General features: G+C 47.3%; 1 protein-coding gene across 8 annotated transcripts in view; it reads right to left on the bottom strand.

Annotated features, from left to right (window-relative positions):
* Positions 1 to 17,797, bottom strand: part of SLC1A4 (solute carrier family 1 member 4) — a 40,224-nt gene extending 22,427 nt beyond the window's left edge. For all 8 annotated transcript variants that reach the window (XR_005104850.1, XR_005104847.1, XR_005104848.1 and 5 more), the window contains exons 1-3: positions 17,191 to 17,797; positions 7,461 to 7,503; positions 5,947 to 6,009 (exon numbers count right to left, since the gene is read on the bottom strand). Coding sequence is in view for 3 of the 8 variants with exons in the window: in XM_037391353.1 (XP_037247250.1) it covers positions 5,947 to 6,009; positions 7,461 to 7,503; positions 17,191 to 17,705 (621 nt within the window). In the remaining 5 variants the exon portion in view is untranslated. The remainder of the gene's footprint in view (positions 1 to 5,946; positions 6,010 to 7,460; positions 7,504 to 17,190) is intronic.
* Between the last annotated feature and the right edge of the window lie 804 nt (positions 17,798 to 18,601).

Raw genomic sequence — 18,601 nt, 5'->3', positions numbered from 1 at the left:
AGGTATGAATGGCAGATACTGATGATACTGACTTGGTAGCTCTGCTTATTCCACCGAGCATCATCCACTGTTGCCGCTATGATATTCTACTGCCTAAACAAATTATACTTGCAAGAGGCTGGCGGCCGTCTGGCCCCAAACATGCTCTTATTTCCTGACACCTCTGATGGGAATCTGCTCTTCCAAAATGCCAGCTCCATCACCTTAGCACAATATTGATACCAAGGTGAAAACCACAAGAAAACAATCAATGTTATGAAGCAGAAAGGGGGGAGAGGGACAGAACAAGGTAGCAAACTGTGGAAATATACTCGTTCATCTGTCCACATCAGCCATGGGAGATACAGAGAGAACAGAAGAAATACCTGTTCTGCTTGTCAGAAATCATGTGGCTGCATGGTAAAAGGATAAACCCAGGACCCACCTATTGACAAAAACTAGTCTGCTCTGCTGGTCCTTCAGTCTGTTTCTCAAAGAGAGCTGGAGCTTGTTTGGCAAGGTGGTATCATACGAACTGAATGAACGTTCTTGTGGCTATGTAAAAAATATAATTGTTTTGACAAACTGGTTCTTTTTCCTCCCAACTTGGCAGTACAAGCTCAACATGTCAAATTGTTGTTTTATTTGGAAGAACTTCTAAAACAGATTAGGTTTGTGTACAAGTTTTGGCCTTCTGGCTAGTTTAAGTAGACACTAGCTCAATACTAGGAAAGAAAAATATATTCTGAACTCAAAGCTTGAAATGAACATTGACTGAAGAACTTGGGATGCTGGATCTGCTAAACCTGAGAAAACCAGCCTGCTTGAGAGGATATTTTTGCTGGAAGTATACTATTGAACTGGACTGTCTCTTAATGGCAGGTGGAAACAAAGTACTGCAGGGAAGGGGATAAAACAAATTACACGCAAAAGCATGAAGGCTAAACTGCTGTTAACAAAAGCATTTACAAGCAATGAAGGTTCTGTGTTTTTTCATTTGTTAGCTACAAAGTAATTAGATGTGGGACCTTCAATTTTTTAGGGTGGTTACTTGTTCAGGGCTAAGTTATCAGTATTTATTTGATTTCCAATTGAAAGAGCTGAAAACACGGACAGGATATTAAGAATGGGGCACAGCGTATCTCCAGAGACGCCTGAAGAAATGTGCTGTTTTCTCCACACACAGTAACACTTTTCTGTCTGGACAGTTTTGTCCATATTCTGTTTTGTGTGCCTGAAAGCCCTAAACTCTTCTGTGGTTAGAAAAGACAAAAAAATGACACCCTCCCATTAACTGCATAAACTGTGCACATGGCATGCACACATTTTTCCAGTTTTCACTTCTGTTGGCAAAACATAGCTCTAGGGTAGGAGATAAAATTTACCATAAGGCTGAAAAGAATCTTCAAATTTCAGTGACAATTTGCTGAATTTCAGCAACTTGTTTACTGGAATTTTATTTCAGTGACAATTTACCAGTAACAGTGTACAAACTGATGTATAAGTCTCAAATTTTATGACTTTTAAAATGATTTTATTATAGCAGGAACAGAGTCAATGCGAAGTAAAATAATGCTGCATGTCATTTCATCAAAACCAAAGCTTTCTCTGGGAAATATCAATTTAGGCAAAATGCGAACGTTTTTAGAACAGAAAAGAAACACTTGTTTCATTCACATGGAGTGAATGCAACACTTTTTCAGTTTGACACAACTTTTCACCTTGTTGTTTTTTGTTAGTTTTTTTCCAAGTCGTAGTTTTATAATATAACATCTTCTATTGGGTTCATTTTTGATACAAGGCTAATATGAAAAGTTCAGCTTGGAACAGAATTTTACCGTAATGGGCTAAAAATTTTTCCATAAAAAATATCTTGAAAACATTGAATGCTCTTTTGTTCTAGTTCTCATTCAGAAAAAATTATTATGAAACTTTGCTATGAAACAGGAATTCAGTGTTTCAAGCTGCTGAAAAGTACCCAGCATCCTGACCTGGATGTTACTGGGACAGAATCTCATTATACTACTTAATACCGATGTTTTGCAAAACATCTCCACCCTTTAAACTCCCTCTTCCAGAAATTTGCTTCTCAACTCATTAAATGCAGCGCTGTGAGCCTGAAGCCCAGAAACCTGCTACCGTCTGGGCTTCTCAGAGATCTAGGCTCAGGAATGAGACAGAAACGTACTGAATCTGCAAGAGGATTGCTCAGCTTCCCACCAGCCGTGCAGGTGGTGGGTCACAGAGCAGGACAGAGCTTGAGAGGCATGCAGGACAACCAGGGCCAGAACTCCTGGTGCTTAATTTGGAAGGTCACTTCCCTGACTAGAGAAGCCCAGGGCTCTTCTAGGTCATTCAAACCCCACAAGCATCAGCTCTACCTTCTTCAAAGCCATGGGTGCCAAAGGCTTGCCAAATTTTCTTCTTGGGAAGCTAGAAGAGAGCAGGAGAGAGTAGTGTCTCCAGTTAACTACAGCCAGGACCCAGGTGGCTTCTCACCTTTTATCTTAACCTTCACATAACATAAACTGGCCAATTCTCCTCCAACTACCCTGTACCTCTTCAGAATGACCACACATGGAGTTTAGCCTTCTCTTGCTCCTGGCATTGTGATCACTGCCGCTGCTGTTCTCCAGGTGCTCACACTTACTAGCCCTTCAAGCCTAGGTCTTGTGATCTGGGCACCCCTAAATTCTTGGTGACCGGAGGGAGGACTCTGTGCACAGCCACCAAAAACTTCTTAGCTGTTTCCCTCTATTCACTGTCATCCTGTTCCCCTCTTTCAGGTCTTGCTCTCCCCTCTTTCTCCCTCTTCAGCCAATTTCTTTACAACACAACATTTACCGTTGTCTCCCATCACCTCAGATGCAGGCAGAAGGTGCATCATTTGCACAGAGTAGTAACTTACTGCAGGAAGTTGCTCCCTGCAAATCAAGGAGGACAATCTGCAGCGTTCAGGGAACTTCACCTCCTTGCAGCACAAAATGGAAAGAGTCCAGCAGTAAATCCTCAGCAAAAGATCCTCTCAATCCCAGCCTCTAAAACTGGCAGATGCTGAACAGCCTTTTTGTACTCTTAACAGAAGAGTGCATCACCCCAAAGGAGCTGCCAAACCAAGCAGCATTGTAGACACCAAACAAAAACAGCTTTAATGAGAGCTTTGTTCCTGGATAAACTATGGGCCACGTTATCGTTTGCTGGAAATTATGTGTTCTGGTAGGAAGATTCATGGAGCTTTTCTGGGCCTTGAATCTCTCTGAAGATCCTATTGTTTTTTGCTCTTGAAACAAAATGCTTATAAAGGAAACAACTGCTGATGTTGAGCTGTGCCAGTAGTAGGTGGCTGAAAAAATGCAGCCGTGTGATGTGAGGAAGAAGAGCAATCACCAGTTTGTGTATTTTTACTGCTGTCACAAGAGGAACAGAGTCCCCCTGTGCTACAGATGGGGAACTGAGATACACCATGCCCCAGGAAGCCTTGCTGCCAAAGGGGGAGAGAGGATGCAGCATAAAAGCTAGGTAAACACAAGGGGAGCACGTGAAACAACAAAACCGACATGGCTACGCAGACATCTACGTGCTCCACTATTCGTATCATCAGCGAGAGATGACAGGGCCTATTAACCAGCGGGGGGCGGGGGGGAAATATAATCAATGGAAAATTTTGCTCTACACTGTTCATATGGAAAGAAGGAAAACATTTCTCCTCTTCAATCAAATATTCTGCTGATGAAAGAAAACTTTAGATAGGAATATCATCTCGTTTCCCTGGAACCCAAACCTATTGCTATGATATTTATGCTATGTGTTATCCAAAAATCATACTCCTCCTTTCCAAACTTAACCCTCATCTGTCCATAAATACTGTGGTCAGACCAGTACCGAAACCAAGTTAACAAAACTGAGATGACGTTTTCTTTCTCTTCAGTCCACTCTTCCCTAGACACAGTAGGGCGTCTTCTGGAATTAAAGAAGCTCAGCTCTGGTTTTGCTCCAACAACTGAAGAAAAGTTTTGGAAAAGTAATAGCGGAAATAACTTTTACATCATAACTGCTGGCAAAAACAGGCACCAGTGACAAATTTAGAATATTTTTTCTGATATTGCATCAAATAGGAGCCTGATAAGTGGGAAAAGGAAAGAAGAAAACTAAAAAAGAATCCCACATTTTAAATTGCCAAAAGATGCATTCTTACCTCTTGAGGAAGAGTGGTGGCTTTGAACAAGCATTAAGAAAAAAAAAAAAAAAAATACTTGACAGCCAAGCCTATGTCCAATGGATATGGTTGGCCCTAGTCCGTGCTGGCCTGCCAAGAAGCCCCTATCAAACTTGACACTGAAGATGAATAATGAGAGTTTTACTCAACTTTTGCTTAAATACCCCTGCTTAAATGAAGAGTAACTCTACACCCTGTAAGCAAACACACATGTCTGAATGCACAGCTTTTCATATTGTACCTGGGTTTTAGCAGCACGAGGCTGCGCTGGCACGTATTGCCTAAGGATACAATGGCATGAGAAGAGAAAGTGCTCTTTTGGGGTGACATGGCCCTTCTGCTGTCATTGCTGTGCATCCGTGTCAGACAGCGTGAGTGCAGATCTGGGCAATGCAATCTTACAGGCACTGGCAGAGCCTGCGCAGACGGAGCTGCCTTCTTCCCCAGCGAAACTGCCCCCAGTGTCATAGCAGGCTTCTAGGCAAGGGCTTTTTCCCCTGCTCAGTTCTCGTGCCATCCAAGTCACCTGCCACCCTGCCTCCAGGGCTGGGGAAAGCTCTGCCTGTCAACCGAACGCAGGGTTTGGAGACACACTGTTCTGCACCACCTGCTCACGCACCATACACGACGAGAAGTTAATGGGGCCAGTGCTTCCTGCACCCAGGGATATGCTTCAGAGCCCCTCTGGATGAGCATAAGCTATTTTTTCCTCGATGGTTTTAGACTGCTGGGCAAGCCCTGGCTGAGCCCTTCTACGACAAGTACAAACATTACAAATCTTGCCCCAGGGGCATGCAAATCATATTAAAAAATACAGTAACACACCACCTGATACTACTCTCAGATAGTCAGAATGAGCCTGAGAAACAGAAAATAACCCCAAAAGTCATTTCCAGTCTCAGACCCCTCTCCCCAAAATGCCATGAAAGCACGGGATACTTCATTTGGAGTAAGGTGACATGCTGCAGGCTGGGACACCAGATTGTTTCATAGCATGCTGCCTGTAAGGCCACAGTAATTATTGCTGGACCTGCAAAACGTTGGCCCTGGCCAATAATAAAGATGTTTGATAGCCCTGTGCTGCTGGAGAGATGCCACTCAATGGGATATAGAGCTTCTCTGAAAGTCCTATGAGCTACATATGGAAGATAACATTCTATCTTAGCAACCCCTGCAAGTTTCCTTTTTGACACCACTGCAACAGCAGCCTATTTGTAATACACCGTCTCTAATTTTCACTCCTTCAGACCACTTGTTCCTGCTTCAAGCAAAATTTCAACAGCATGGCAACAAGAAAAAATTCTCAACTAACCGGGTTTTTTTGTTTGTTTTTTTAGAAAGAGCCTTGGGTAGTGGAAAAAGGCTCATTCTCTCCAAACTGTTAATGAAGAGTAAGGTTTAAGGGACTGCTTTCAGCCAGTCTGATTGCTAATTAATTCCAAGTCTACAGAAAGCTATCTGGAAACATTAGGCAGAGCAACTAATGAAAATTTAGATCAGGTGAGACCAGGTCTAAGAAAGCATAGCCTAAAAATAAGATCTCAAGGCTCAGATCAGTTGAATTCAACTCTCTTATCCATCACAGCATTCTTGTGTGGCTGTGATTAACTCATCTGGCTCATGTATGCCTCAGTCCCAGGCAAAGTACAGTACTTTTTTCTTTCTAATGACTGCTGGAAAGGATTAAAGACTGTGTAGTCAAATACTACAGTTGACAAGGGTTTGCATAAAAATATAAGAAGTAACCTTACCTTTTCCTCTGTGACATTTCCAGAGGTAGTATTTCTGAGCAGCATCTTATATTCTGTGGCATACTGCAGGTAAGAAAAAAAAACAAACAAACACACAACAAAACCCCACAATGTTTGCTGATCAGATCATCAATATGACTGTACCATCTAGCATTTCACAAGGAGGAGATTACGGGTAGGAAGATCTTTTCTGGAGGCCAACTAGCCTGTCCTGTGCAAGAAAAGGGAGTGACAGCATATGCAGCCCCTTCCCCATGTGGCAATGGAGAACTGCTGTGTCCCCCCCCGAGTTCCCAGGTTTGGGAAGCAGCCAAGGAATTCCCCTTTCCTGCACCCTGCTGTTCCTCACACACCATGCTGTCACACTGGCTCCTGCAAAAGGCAAGTGGCACTTGTGCTATTTCACTGTTAGAAATGGCGAGGCAGGCATTTAAATTGTCAGTAAAATACCGAAAATCTAGGGCAACAATTTACTTTGCTGAATGAGCTAGACACCTTGCAAAAGCAAGGCACCTCTTTCGGCTTGTTTTCTTCAGGTATAAAATAAGGGAAAGAAAAGCTTATGTACTTGCCAATTACCCGTGATAACAGCAGCACAGAGGAAAGGATGTCTTCTTTATCTCATCCTTGAACACACAGAACCCTGACACCTGAGGTATCACAGAGTATCTTTTTCTTAATGGTATTCTTGTACTGCTCTTATTTTTATTTATGGTACATCGACTTGTACTGTATCATATATACATTCAAAATGGAACTTAATTTAAGAGTTTGACCTTGGTTTTGATACAAAAGCAAACCCACAGAATAGCATGAAGGCAAAAACTATTATTCTGCTCCTGTATCATAAAGAATGACTCTGCCCCACAGCAATATTCTCAACAGCGTTTATCCCAGCACCTAAAATTAGCAATAAGAACTAAATCAAAATCTTCTCGGTGCCCCACAGTTCCTGTCCATCAGTTTAAGCCACACTATATTCTGGTGCCAGTTTTCATCCCACCACACTCAGTCCTCTGTTGGAAGAGAAGCCAAGCAGAGCACTTAATCCAGTGAGGGATACCATAGAAGATAATGAAAGCATCAGGTAATGCTTACACACATGGGAGCCTGAAAATCTTTAGCCTTGTCTGTTCTAAGCCAAGCTCCAAATTATGTACCCTAAGGTTGCCCAGCTAGCTCCCACAACGTGACAAGCAGCCTGGCACAAAGCAGAGCTGCCACTGCTGTCCAACACGGCACCCAAAGTATAAAAGTTCAAGGAACGTTTTTGGTGAAGGCACAAAACATAGGCTACAACTATGCTTTTGTTTGAGGAGTATTTTTCAAAATCAAACCATTTGCCATGGAAGTTGTATGTCTGATTACACCAGAGTGCTTTTAAAACTCCTACTTACTGTAAATAAATTAACTTCTGGTATTTTCTACATCATCTTTCTAGTCCTTTTCTCAAAAAAAGAAAGCAGTCACTTGGTGTGCTGTCAGCTCATGTCCAAAGTGCACACATATCTTACCGTTCGGAAAGCTGCAGCAACAAGATTTGAAGGAAACAGGTTTCTGTAAAATACAAAGAAGAAAATGAAGTATTTCTTGTAGATCTTCTGAAACAAACACACCAAGGTGTTTTACTCTCAGAAACAGAATTCTATTTGCAAAGGCAAGCACATTGGCATCAGTGAGGTACACACTACAGAAGATACTCTGGCAGCACGGAGCAGATGTCTTGCTATCCCTCCAGAGGCATGAATGCCACCTTCTTTTGCTCACATAAAAAAAGGTCCCTGCTTGTCTGCCACACCAAACCAGTTGGGTAGGGACAGGGACACCAGAGGCAACCAGACATGATGCCAGTTACACACACCCATCAGGCAGTGGCTACAGAAACTGGCTTAGCCACACCAGCTGCAGCAACAGCTTATGGTCTCCAGGGTCAGGCAGATTTTTAACATTACTCATGTGATTACACTTTGCTCGCTGCATCAACATGAAGGACAATCCAATCAGCAAAATCCACTTAAGAGAATGGCTTAACCCTTCAACACAACAAGGGCAGCTCCGTGAACACTGAGGTAAAGCAGAACAATGTCACAGGCCAGATGCAAGGGCTTAGGTGCTTAAACAGCACAGATGAAAGTAGGGGCAACTCATACAGAAAGTGGCAACATCTGAATTTGGCAATGCCTTCATACAGAAACACAAAGGGTTTGTACAGAGGATAGCATGCACAGCGATGTACACTTCTACTGCACATCCAGTGTATATGTGCACCTACAAAGCGACATGGACAGGAAGAACCATTAACTGGCCCATGGGAGAAGAAGCTGCTCCTTGTTGCATTTTATAGTTGATTAATGCTACACTTCCTTTCTCCCTTACAGTGGGCAAAGAGCACGTGTCCCCCTAGCCAAATGGCAGCTTTTTTTGCTGTGTCAGAAAGCAAAATAGGAATAATAGCTGACCTCTGGGGCCACGGCAGGAGCCTAGCTAGCAACAGCACGAAGGTCAGGGTTATGAACAAAAAATACCACCAGCCAATGCATCAAGGAGGCACGAGAACTCTTACGGTAAGGAAACAGAAGACCTTACCCAGAGCCAGTTAACTGTGGCAAAAAGCATTTAGTAGCTGCTCTCGTCCTTTGCTCTTCGCACTGATCTGAGGGGGCTGCAGCTACCTCCGGGCTGTGCCCTGCTAACCTCCCCGCAGCTTTTGCCATAGTTACAACCAGCAAACACGACTGGTTTTTTTCCATTGCAAAGCTCTGCTACTCTGCCAGGCGGTGAGGGCTCTCCCACAGCCTTGATAGCAACATAAAGTAGACGGACCTTCATCAAGCAAGTGGCTGCTGTGAACTACTGCAGCCTCTCTGATGCGTTACAAGTGTACTAGGAGGCAGCTGCAAGTGCCAAATTGCTCTAAGAATAATTTGGCTTCTGGAGGCTATGGTCCACTGACCACAAAAGAAACAGCTACTTTTTCTCCTTAAAATTAGTCAATACAGCTGTCTGCTTGAATGTAGGAGGGCAAGCTCTAACTCTGCAAAGATGCTTAAGAATTGGTCAAATAAGATCAATGGAACAGCAAACATGAATCAATTCTCGCATAGCTGGAACAGTGGTGGATAAAAGCCTCACGTAAAAGTAAAAGCTATCTTGCTTTTATCAGGAGTAAAACATCACACATACAAATGGGCCAGCTCAGGGCACAGCTTTAACAAAAAAAAAAAAAAAAAAAGAAAACATGCTGTTGGGAAAATAAGGGTATTTCTTTTCAACTTTTCATAGCAGGATGATTACATTTTCAAAAAAAAAAAAATTGGCTGAATTTTGAAGAAGCAAAGAGATGAAAAAAGACTGAAAACCAAGCAGAAACCGAGTAACTTTTTTTTGGTTATAATCAGCTTTTCCATCCTGACAAAACAAAGCCAAAGGAAGTAATTCTAAAGCCTAAACATTATGGTTCTCCCATGTTTAAATGTGGCTGAGAAACCAAACCTCCATAATTTACACAGTATGTCAGCCACGGGCCTCAGTAATTAAACACTAACTTAACGCAAAGCATATACTTAAAGCACATACTTGAGTGACCCCAGCAGCCCCACTACAGCAAGGCAAGGGGCAGGTTCTTGCTTCGAGTGTGAACAGCACTAAAGCTATTCAAATACAAGCATATAGCGGGCACTCTTCTTTCTCCCTGGAGCACCAGTCACAGGACTTGCGAAGGACAGGGAAGAGCATTTTTGACAATCCACCAAGTAAAAAAATTTGGACCTTAATTCAGCAGCTTAGAAGGAGCTGTGCGTTTTGTTCAGTCCAACCAAGTACACCTGGCTGCAAAGTCCCAGCAACACGTAAAATAATGTTTTGTTCCTCTGTTTCAAATCCTGAAGTTGAAAACGTGTTGGGTCATAAAAAGCAATCAACAAATAAACGGCTTCTCTTGAAGGCATGAGTTCTGCACATATTACACTGCTTTCTCACCTAAGATCAGTCAGCATATGAATTAAATTAAACTTCAATTATGGGCGGGCCAGACCGCAGGTTTTTACCTTAAGATGGATTTGTGCAAGAACACCACAGCAGCAACTGAAAAAAAACAACTGGTCAGGATGCTGCATGCTCCAGGGAGAGCCAAAAGCTGGCTGGTGATGTGCCTGGGCTCATCATGTGCTCGTGCCTGCAGGCTCTGCTCACCGCGCGGCGAGGCAAAGTTCACCCACCACAGAAACCCAAATCCAGCTCTGTCCCTGGAGCTGGTATTCACCGTGTCCCCAAGCCCAAGCAGAGGAGTCGCACGGGGAAGTGCAAACATCCCTCCGGTCCGAGTGAACCGGCAAACAGGAAAGCTGATGAGCTGGGTAATTGGGCATGCAAATTAAACATGGGTGTCTGCCAGCTGGTTTTTCCATGCAGACCAAATGTTGAGAAGGGTTTTTTTGCTTTAAAAGCCTGTACCAGATGTGAATGTGGAATTTAAGGAAATCAACATGGTTGTATCACTGGATTGTGGACTGTTGCTGCTGTTTCTAATGGCCCTGTCCCTGCTGCTGCCATGCCCTGCGCCAGAGAACACCGCTGCCTTTTTGAAGATGCGGGCTACTGCAAGAACACACTGCTGAGAAAACCCTGTGACTGTGCAATAAGGAGCCCCGCACAGCTGTCTGGGATCAGGCAGCCTTGGTCCTATGACACAGAAAGACAAAACTTGCTATATGTGGCAAGAATGAGACGAACCAGTGATGCGTGACATTCTGGCAGGGGGACAGACATGCTGCATGTGCCCCAGGTGCTCCACAGCTGCTGGGCCCTTGCTCCACAGAGCAGGATGGATTTCCCACGCACAGACCCAACCACCTTTGCGGCATAAAGGCAAAGCAGGTGGCACAGAGAGCCTTTACACCCCTCGCCAAGCACCAGGCAGGAAAGTCTCTCTCTGCCTGTTGCAAGTTGTGCAGACAGCTGTCCCCTGCTCCCCCTCAACAAAGAAAATAAAATCAGAAATCCATCAGACGTGTGTCCTGGGGCTGAAGTGGCAGCTGGGCTGAACCACAAAACGCCTGTGTACCTGCGCAACACACAGTGTGAGAAAGCACCCGTCTCAGACCCTCTTAAAATAGGAACCAGAAAGCAGCAGCACCAGGGGCGGGAGTTTCAGGGTCTGAATGCCTTCTGCTCGAATACTGTGCTCATCAAACCATCTCCCCATGCACAGCTGGATAAACCCAGCTTTTTCCTTTTCTCCAGTGAAAAGCTGCTCCTACCAGTCAAAAAGGGACCATTACTTGCCTAACCAAATGCAACAGGAAGGTCTCACTGTATTTTTGCCTTTCTTAAACTAAGAAATCTTAGTTTAGCTGCAGCATCCACTGCTGGGAATCCCAGATGACTAAGGAAACCTGGAGCTGTAAAAGTAGGAAAAAGGGGCTGTAGCTCCCACCCTTCTCAATTTTGATATTACAGTCAAATTCCTCTCCTTTACCCTGTATCTTTCCACCAGCAGGGTAAGGATGGGACAGGAAATCCTTCATTGCATGTGTAAGGGATTATTATTAATAACTGTTTCTAAATGATTCTTTTGCTAGAGCTCCGCAAACAACTCTGCTCTGGCAGCAAAAGTGCAGCAAAATGAAACCCTAAAATACTACGCATTCCTCTTTCCTTGCTTCTTACAAAAAGGTTCCACTTCTAAGGCCAAAAACCTTGCTGTTGGAAAACATATTTTTCTGAGGAAGCCTAGGGAAAAAAAAAAAAATCAACCCACTGTGTTGCGTTATCTCCTGGCTTTTTTTCAGTGAAGTGTTTTCACTGGTAGGAGTCCACTGACAGCAACTTTATTGCCATCTGTGGCAACCTGCAAGAGCCCGGTTTGGATTGCTCCCATGCCTTTACTTTTCTTTCTGTCCCAAGATTTTCATTCAATATCACACAAATTTTCTCATCTGCTTTTTGATATGTATGCGGATGCACAATACATGCCCTGGACATACACGTATTGCCGAGTACTGCATTCGCTTTAACAGAGAAATTTGAAAGTGTGTTCACTTAGATCAGACATTTGATACTTTTTTTGCCTTAATGGTCCAGTCTGCATCTTTGTTGCTCAGAAAATAAAACATAACTGTGGGGAGTCAATAGTAAAAGGCAATGAATATAAAGAATAAAAGAAAGGAGCAGAAATGTTCCGAGGCTTTCTAAAAAGACCCCACCAGATAGTGCAGGCACATCAGTGAAAACATTGAGTTCTTCCTACAAAAATCAGTCAGCAATCCCTATACTTCCAGAGAGGATCCAGGATCAAAAAAATGACACAAGCGAAGGTGGACATTGACTACTTCCCTTATCCTGATGGCACCCCAGAATTAAGACCTAGCCATCCTAGCTACCCAGCTAGCCAGTGGTTAGCCTACCTCTGGGACCCACTGTTGGTGTACTGCAGCGGCTCTCCAGCCACTTCGTATTCTATTTATCACTACAAAGGTGGCACCTCCTCCTCCTCTCCTAACAGTCAAGTTTTGCTCTCTTTCCACATTGGGATTTGAGAGTTTCTCCCTGCGCTCAGGCTCGTGCCTGCCTTCCCTCCAGCTCCAGAGGCGCTCGGAGCCAGCGCAGGGGCTGGCTGAGGGCGCCGCGGGTACTCCCTTTGGCAGTGGGACAGAAAGGACACTGAGGAGCAATTAAATTTAAATTGCTTTTGCAGACTTGCCTGGCAGCCCGAGAAACCCTGACATTACTGCTCGGGGCAGACACCTGGACCTCTGTGTACCCTTCCTACAAAAAGCAGTTGATGCTACTGTCTTCTTCCCTCCCCGGACTGTTAGGGCTGGATTTAAACCAGAATCCCCTTCCCAAAGCCAATTCCACAGTTTCAAAACATGTTCTCATCCCAAAATTGGGCAAAGAAAGCCTGTTCTAGACCTTTTTTCCACTAAAAATAATAATATAAAATACTTTGTTGAAATGTTCCTTTTTGATGAGTGAGATTTTCTACTTAAGTCTTTTGTATAAAACTATGGCAAAACATTGACCTCACTGAAATGAAATGCCAGGATCACCCACTGTTGGAAATTTTGACAGGATCAATAGGTTCCTGTGAAACTGTTTATTTTGTTGAATTGGCAAATACAAATCAGAGCTAAAACAAAACTCTGACCTTATCAAAACATGCAGGCTTGTCAACTGCCCATCGAAAGTGTTAACAAATCAATAGATTCTTGCAAAACACTTGATCCTGCCATTTCAGCCACTTTCCAACAAGCCACAGGTGGGCTGGTAGCTGGTGGCTGGAGTCACCACCTCTCTCCTCACCCGTTTCTCCCTGGTTAGATGCCCAGCACAATCAGAGCCATGCTGGCTCTCTGCAATATCACTCAGGTGGGTTCTGAGCCCCAGAGCCCACCATATCACAGCTGGCCTCCTTCTCCACCTCCTACCCACTTCACAGCCAAGCTGACAAGTGTTTTTTATTCCCTGTTGCTCTGCCTTCTCCACCAAACAAATGAGTAAGGGATGAAACCAGAAACTCTAAAATTTCCCTTCACCCTCCTCATCTTCTGCTGGCACTCAGAGCTCACCTGCTTGGTACAACAGAGCTGCTGTCCATGCCAGATGCTCTGGAGATGTTCACAAGGTCCACCTTCAGCTAAGGCTGTGTGGAGTAAGAGTGAACCAGAGCCTGGCTTAACATAAAGAGCCTGAACTGGCTGCTGTGGAGAAGCCTGTCTTTCTTCCTTGACACAGGACAGAGTTAAGGAAAGCCAAGGTCCCCCACTTGGCTTCAGAGCACATCCCACTTTTTTTTTTTTTTTTTTTAAGCCATCAGCCTTGTGGAAGAACCTCCGAACTCTTGCTGGATCCCTCCCATGATCGCTGAGCTGCAGCCTCTTCCTACCTTTGGCCATGATCCTCTTTTAGGGAGCTCCAAAGAGCTGCCCACATGACAGACCTGAGATGAGATGAGCCATCAGTACCGCTGCTGTGGGGCACAAAGGCACCTCCAGGACAGCTCTGCTGTCCCCACCCCACATCCTGGGGCAGAGGATGGCTGCCTAAGCCCTGGCCAGGCAGCTCCAGGCTTGCCTCCTGCACTTGCCAGAAAGGAAACCAGGAGGGTGCTCTGGCACCTCCAGGCAGACAGATTAGACCCAGGAGGTTACGGTCAATGGACAAAACAAAACAGAGACAGCCTTACGGTTCACCGGTGAGTCATCATTCATTTGGTACTAAGGCCCAAGACAAATCTCTTTTCTAGAGGTTGTGTCTGCATGCATAGGTACAAGCTTTAGACTTGGAAGCATAAAAGCATGACCAAGAAATTAAGTTGGCCTGCAGACATTGCTGAGACAATGGAAAACAACATCTCTGGTCATTAACTAACACACTTCCCAAAAGCAGAAGGGATCTGCATCCCAGGAAAGGCACCCTGTGTCATCCCTGCAGAAGCCGGGACATATACCGACTCGCAGCTGTGATTTCCTTTTTGCCTGTTTCTTCCTTGGGCCATTTCACATCTGCTGTCATTTCTGTAGGGGGACTCAGCTTGCCCATTTGCACCTCATTTTCACCTTTTATCTGAAACAGAGTAGTGAAGCCTTGAAGGAAACAGCCAGTCTTGTGGCACAGTTTCATGACCTAAAGTGAGAAAAGGAAAAGCGAAGAGGAGGATGCCATGGGACCCACCCACGCCAAAGGCAACAGAGCCTCCAGGCTCTACAGACTCAAGACCTTGTTAACTGAAGGTGGGGTTACTCTGGTACCTTCCACCACAACAGTGACCACGATCAATGCTCAGACCAGAACACCCACATTTTCAAGAATGGGTTAAAAAAAAAAAAAAAAAAAGAGTATCAAAAATTAAAAGGCAGAGGGAGAGAGATGGTATTTCCAGAAAAATCACATAACCCACTCCATACCACTGTCAGGGATTTGTGCTATGAATTTTTAGTAACAGCCATGTCCAAACGCATCCTTTCTGGACTGGATTTCACTGTCACTGCTGTAACAACTGGACTGCCCAACAATGTGGCTGCAAGAGCCCTTCCCTGGGGCTCCAAGAAAAAGCTGAATTCAGAGCCCACTGTACATGCACTGTGGGAAAGCCCCTGGCTCCTCATTTCCCAGAAGGAAACCTCTCTGCAACCTGTATGCTTTACCCAAGTCTCATCATTACGAGTGTTACTTTAGAGTTAAGGACTCGATTCCACCAGTTACAACCCCTTTGAAGATAAACCCTCCAACTGCATTTACAGACCAGAGCAAGAAGCGTTTTTCTGCTCCCAGCTTCACAGACGCTGTCCACAGCCTGAAGCTCAAGCTGTTTCTCAGCTACATCCTACTCCACGCTGCGTGGCAGCACAGGAATGAAACACCGGCTACAGCAGCCACACCAGGATGCAGCCAGGGCAGCCACGCTACAGGCATCTTCCCAGCTCTCCCAGTTGTGCTGATTCCTTTTTTTTTTTTTCTTTTTGGTAATTTTCCTTCACTTGCCTACACTTCCATTCAACTCCAACCTGCACAGCCAGCCAACTACTCCCACTGTCCTGTTATTACTTTTTAATGTGTTCTGTTAGGAATTGCCAGTCCTTAAGAGAGGTCCTTAATCGTCAGCAGTTAAGAGAGGTGAGGCTGAGAACACACAGTGTGTAGCTGCCAATGGGACAAACCAGAACTTACTTTCTGTCCAAAAAGGAACATACTTCTCTCTGGGGAAGAAAAGGATATTAACATGGATTTGCAAATACAGCTGGGGGGGCATTGGTTGTTTGGGTTTACTTTAGAAACTTTTAATCATTGTTGCCATATCTGTTTACCCAGACAGTGAAAAAGTCTCTCAGCTGAAAAATTGAACCCACAAGTGCAAAGCAAACAATCTAAATAAAAATCCCACACTCAGCTTTGCAATTACCAAGGTATCAACTAAGTACAACTCTCCCGACACTTTGATGGTACACAGGTCACCTCCCTTACTCTTCTGTTTGCACCTTGATAACAACACCTACCACCTCCAAAGCTGTTCATCTTCCAACGTCTCAGCAAACCTCCACGCTCCCTATTGATGTGCTATCACTTCCCATCACTCCCTCAGCTACACTTGCCAGGAAAGACCCAGCTGCCACTGCTCAGTTTTCCTTTATTCCACCACTTTTCTCAGGTACCTACAATACACTTTTCCACATCTGCCCAACATTACTCAGGTGCGAAAAAACTGGCAGAGCCAGACCTGGGGTAACAAAACAGATCAGCTGTTCACATCTGGGGTTCTGCACCAAGACTCATCAAAGCACGAGAGATTGCAAGTCCAATACTCAAAAAGCTAGCTGTATGTCTGCCTCATTTGTGTAAGTGTTCCTCTCTTATTTAAAGAGCTGGACAGATCTCAACAAGACATGACCTTTGAAGGGAAAAAAAAAAAGGTAAAGTCTGCAACTTTGCAAGGAGGAACAAAACAAAAAGACTATGGTCTGGTTAGAAGCAGAAGCCTTGCTTCCAGGAGGTTTTGAGTAACATGTCTTGTCTTTGCAAGGTGCAGAGATGGGAAACTCACGAACATGCAGGGTGTCCTGACACCAGGCTGTTTAGGGTATGTCCCCGATGGAAATACAGGGTTGCATTTCCATATCCATACCTACGCAAGGGCACTGCATGAGGCAGGTTGGCATCTGTACCAGGAGACTGAGTAAAGCGTGGGGGGAACAAAAGAAAAAGGTACGTGTGAGTGATGGGTAGAGCTGCCCTGCCATGCCTGTGGGAGATGGGCACCAACAGGCAGCGGGGCAGGGGAAGGTGCCCGGCAGGGCCATGGCTGCCCTGCAGCGAGCACCCAGGGGCCACTCTCCTTCAGACGGGACCAAAAACGGGCCCAGGCACCGAGAGATCCCAGCCAGCCTCGCCTCATCCTCACAGCCACCCAGCCAAAATTAAAAATAAAGGGGGGAGAAGTAGAGCATCATGCAGCCCTACACCCCACTGGGTTGCAACTACCTGGGCAGCAAGTGGTGGCTCTGGAGAAGCCAGCATGAGAGGGAGCTGGGGGAGAGGAGGAAGAGGGAGCTGGATAAAAAGGAGCAAGAGAGGGGGACGAGAGGGAGCAGGAGAGGAGAATGAGAAGGAGCTGGGTAAGAAGAAGGAGGAAAGGGACGAGGAGGGGGTGGGGGTTCCCCGGCTGCCGCTGCAGCGTGCAACACCGCCGGGTCTGTCATCATCCTCCGGCGAGGGGTGGGGGTGGCGCGTGGCGGGTGGCGGCCTCACCTGACGAGGTCCAGGAAGGAGTCCACCGTCTCCTTGGTGGTGGGCACGGCGCCCGGCAGCCCCAGCTCGGGGGCGTTGAGGGCAGAGGCGCCGGCGCCGGGGCGGACGATGAAGCCGAGGGCGACGGCGAGGCCGGAGGCCAGCAGCGTGGTGCCCAGGAAATAGGCGAGCGCGATGCCGCCCAGGCGGCCCAGCGAGCGGGTGTCCAGGCTGGCGGCCCCCGACACCAGGCTGCACACCACCAGCGGCAGGATCACCATGCGCAGCATCCGCAGCAGCAGCTCGCCGGGGAAGGCCAGATAGGCCACCTGCGCCGGGCCCAGCGCCGCGCCGCGCACGGCGGCGCCCAGCGCCACGCCGGCCACCACCCCCGACACCGTGAGCACCACCAGCGCGTTGCGCCGCAGGAAAGCCCGGCAGCCCCCCAGCCGGCCGCCGCCGCGCTCCGCCGCCGCCGGCCCCTCCGCGTAGCCGTTGGGGCCGTTTCCCGCCTTCCCCTCAGCCGCCTCCTCCATGCTGCCGGCCGCGGCAGCCGGCTGCGCCCTCCCCGCTCCCGCTGCCCGCGCCGCGCCTCAGCCTCGCGCTGCCGCCCGCCGCGCGACTGACGCGCCGCGCCGCGCCGGGCCGGCCCCGCCCCGCCCGCCGGGGGGCCGCCCCGCCCCGCCCCCCGCCCCGCCCCGCCCCGCCCCACCGCCCGCCGCCGGCCCCGCGAGCAGCTGGCGCCATGGGGGCCCCGGGGGTCCGCACGTGCCCTCCCCGCCCCAGCCGCGGGCCTCGGTGTGCCCGCCGGTGGGCGCGCGCCGCCCCTCTGTGTCCCCCTCGGTGTCTCCTCCGTGCCCTAGGGCTCACACACGGCCCCCCAGCGTCCCCTGTGTGTCCCCCCACTGTCCCCCTCGGTGTCCTAGAGCTCACACATGTCCCCCCACTGTCCCCCTCGGTGTCCCTGTGGCTCACACATGTCCCCCCACTGTGCCCCTCGGTGTCCTAGAGCTCACACATGTCCCCCCACTGTCCCCCTCGGTGTCCCTGTGGCTCACACATGTCCCCCCACTGTCCCCCTCGGTGTCCTAGAGCTCACACATGTCCCCCCACTGTCCTCCTCAGCGTCGCCGTGGCTCACACATGTCCCCTCACTGTCCCCCTTGGTGTCCCTGTGGCTCACACAAGTCCCCTAAGTAGCCTTCTCAGTGTCCCCTCAGTGTCTCCGTGGCTCATGTGTGTCCCTCGATGTCCCCCTCGGTTTCCCCACAGATCACACGTCCCCTCGGTCTCCTCATGGTTCATACGTGTCCCCACAGCGTCCCACTCAGCATCCTTGTGGCTCACACATGACCCCCTCAGTGTTCCTATGGTTCATACACGTCCTCATGGTCCCACCCTTCACGCACACCCCCTCAGTGTCCCCTCCCTC

Source organism: Falco rusticolus, chromosome 6 (genome assembly GCF_015220075.1).
Source record: "Falco rusticolus isolate bFalRus1 chromosome 6, bFalRus1.pri, whole genome shotgun sequence".
In the NCBI taxonomy this organism is placed as follows: Eukaryota; Metazoa; Chordata; class Aves; order Falconiformes; family Falconidae; genus Falco; species Falco rusticolus.
This window is presented reverse-complemented; position numbering and strand designations above follow the sequence as displayed.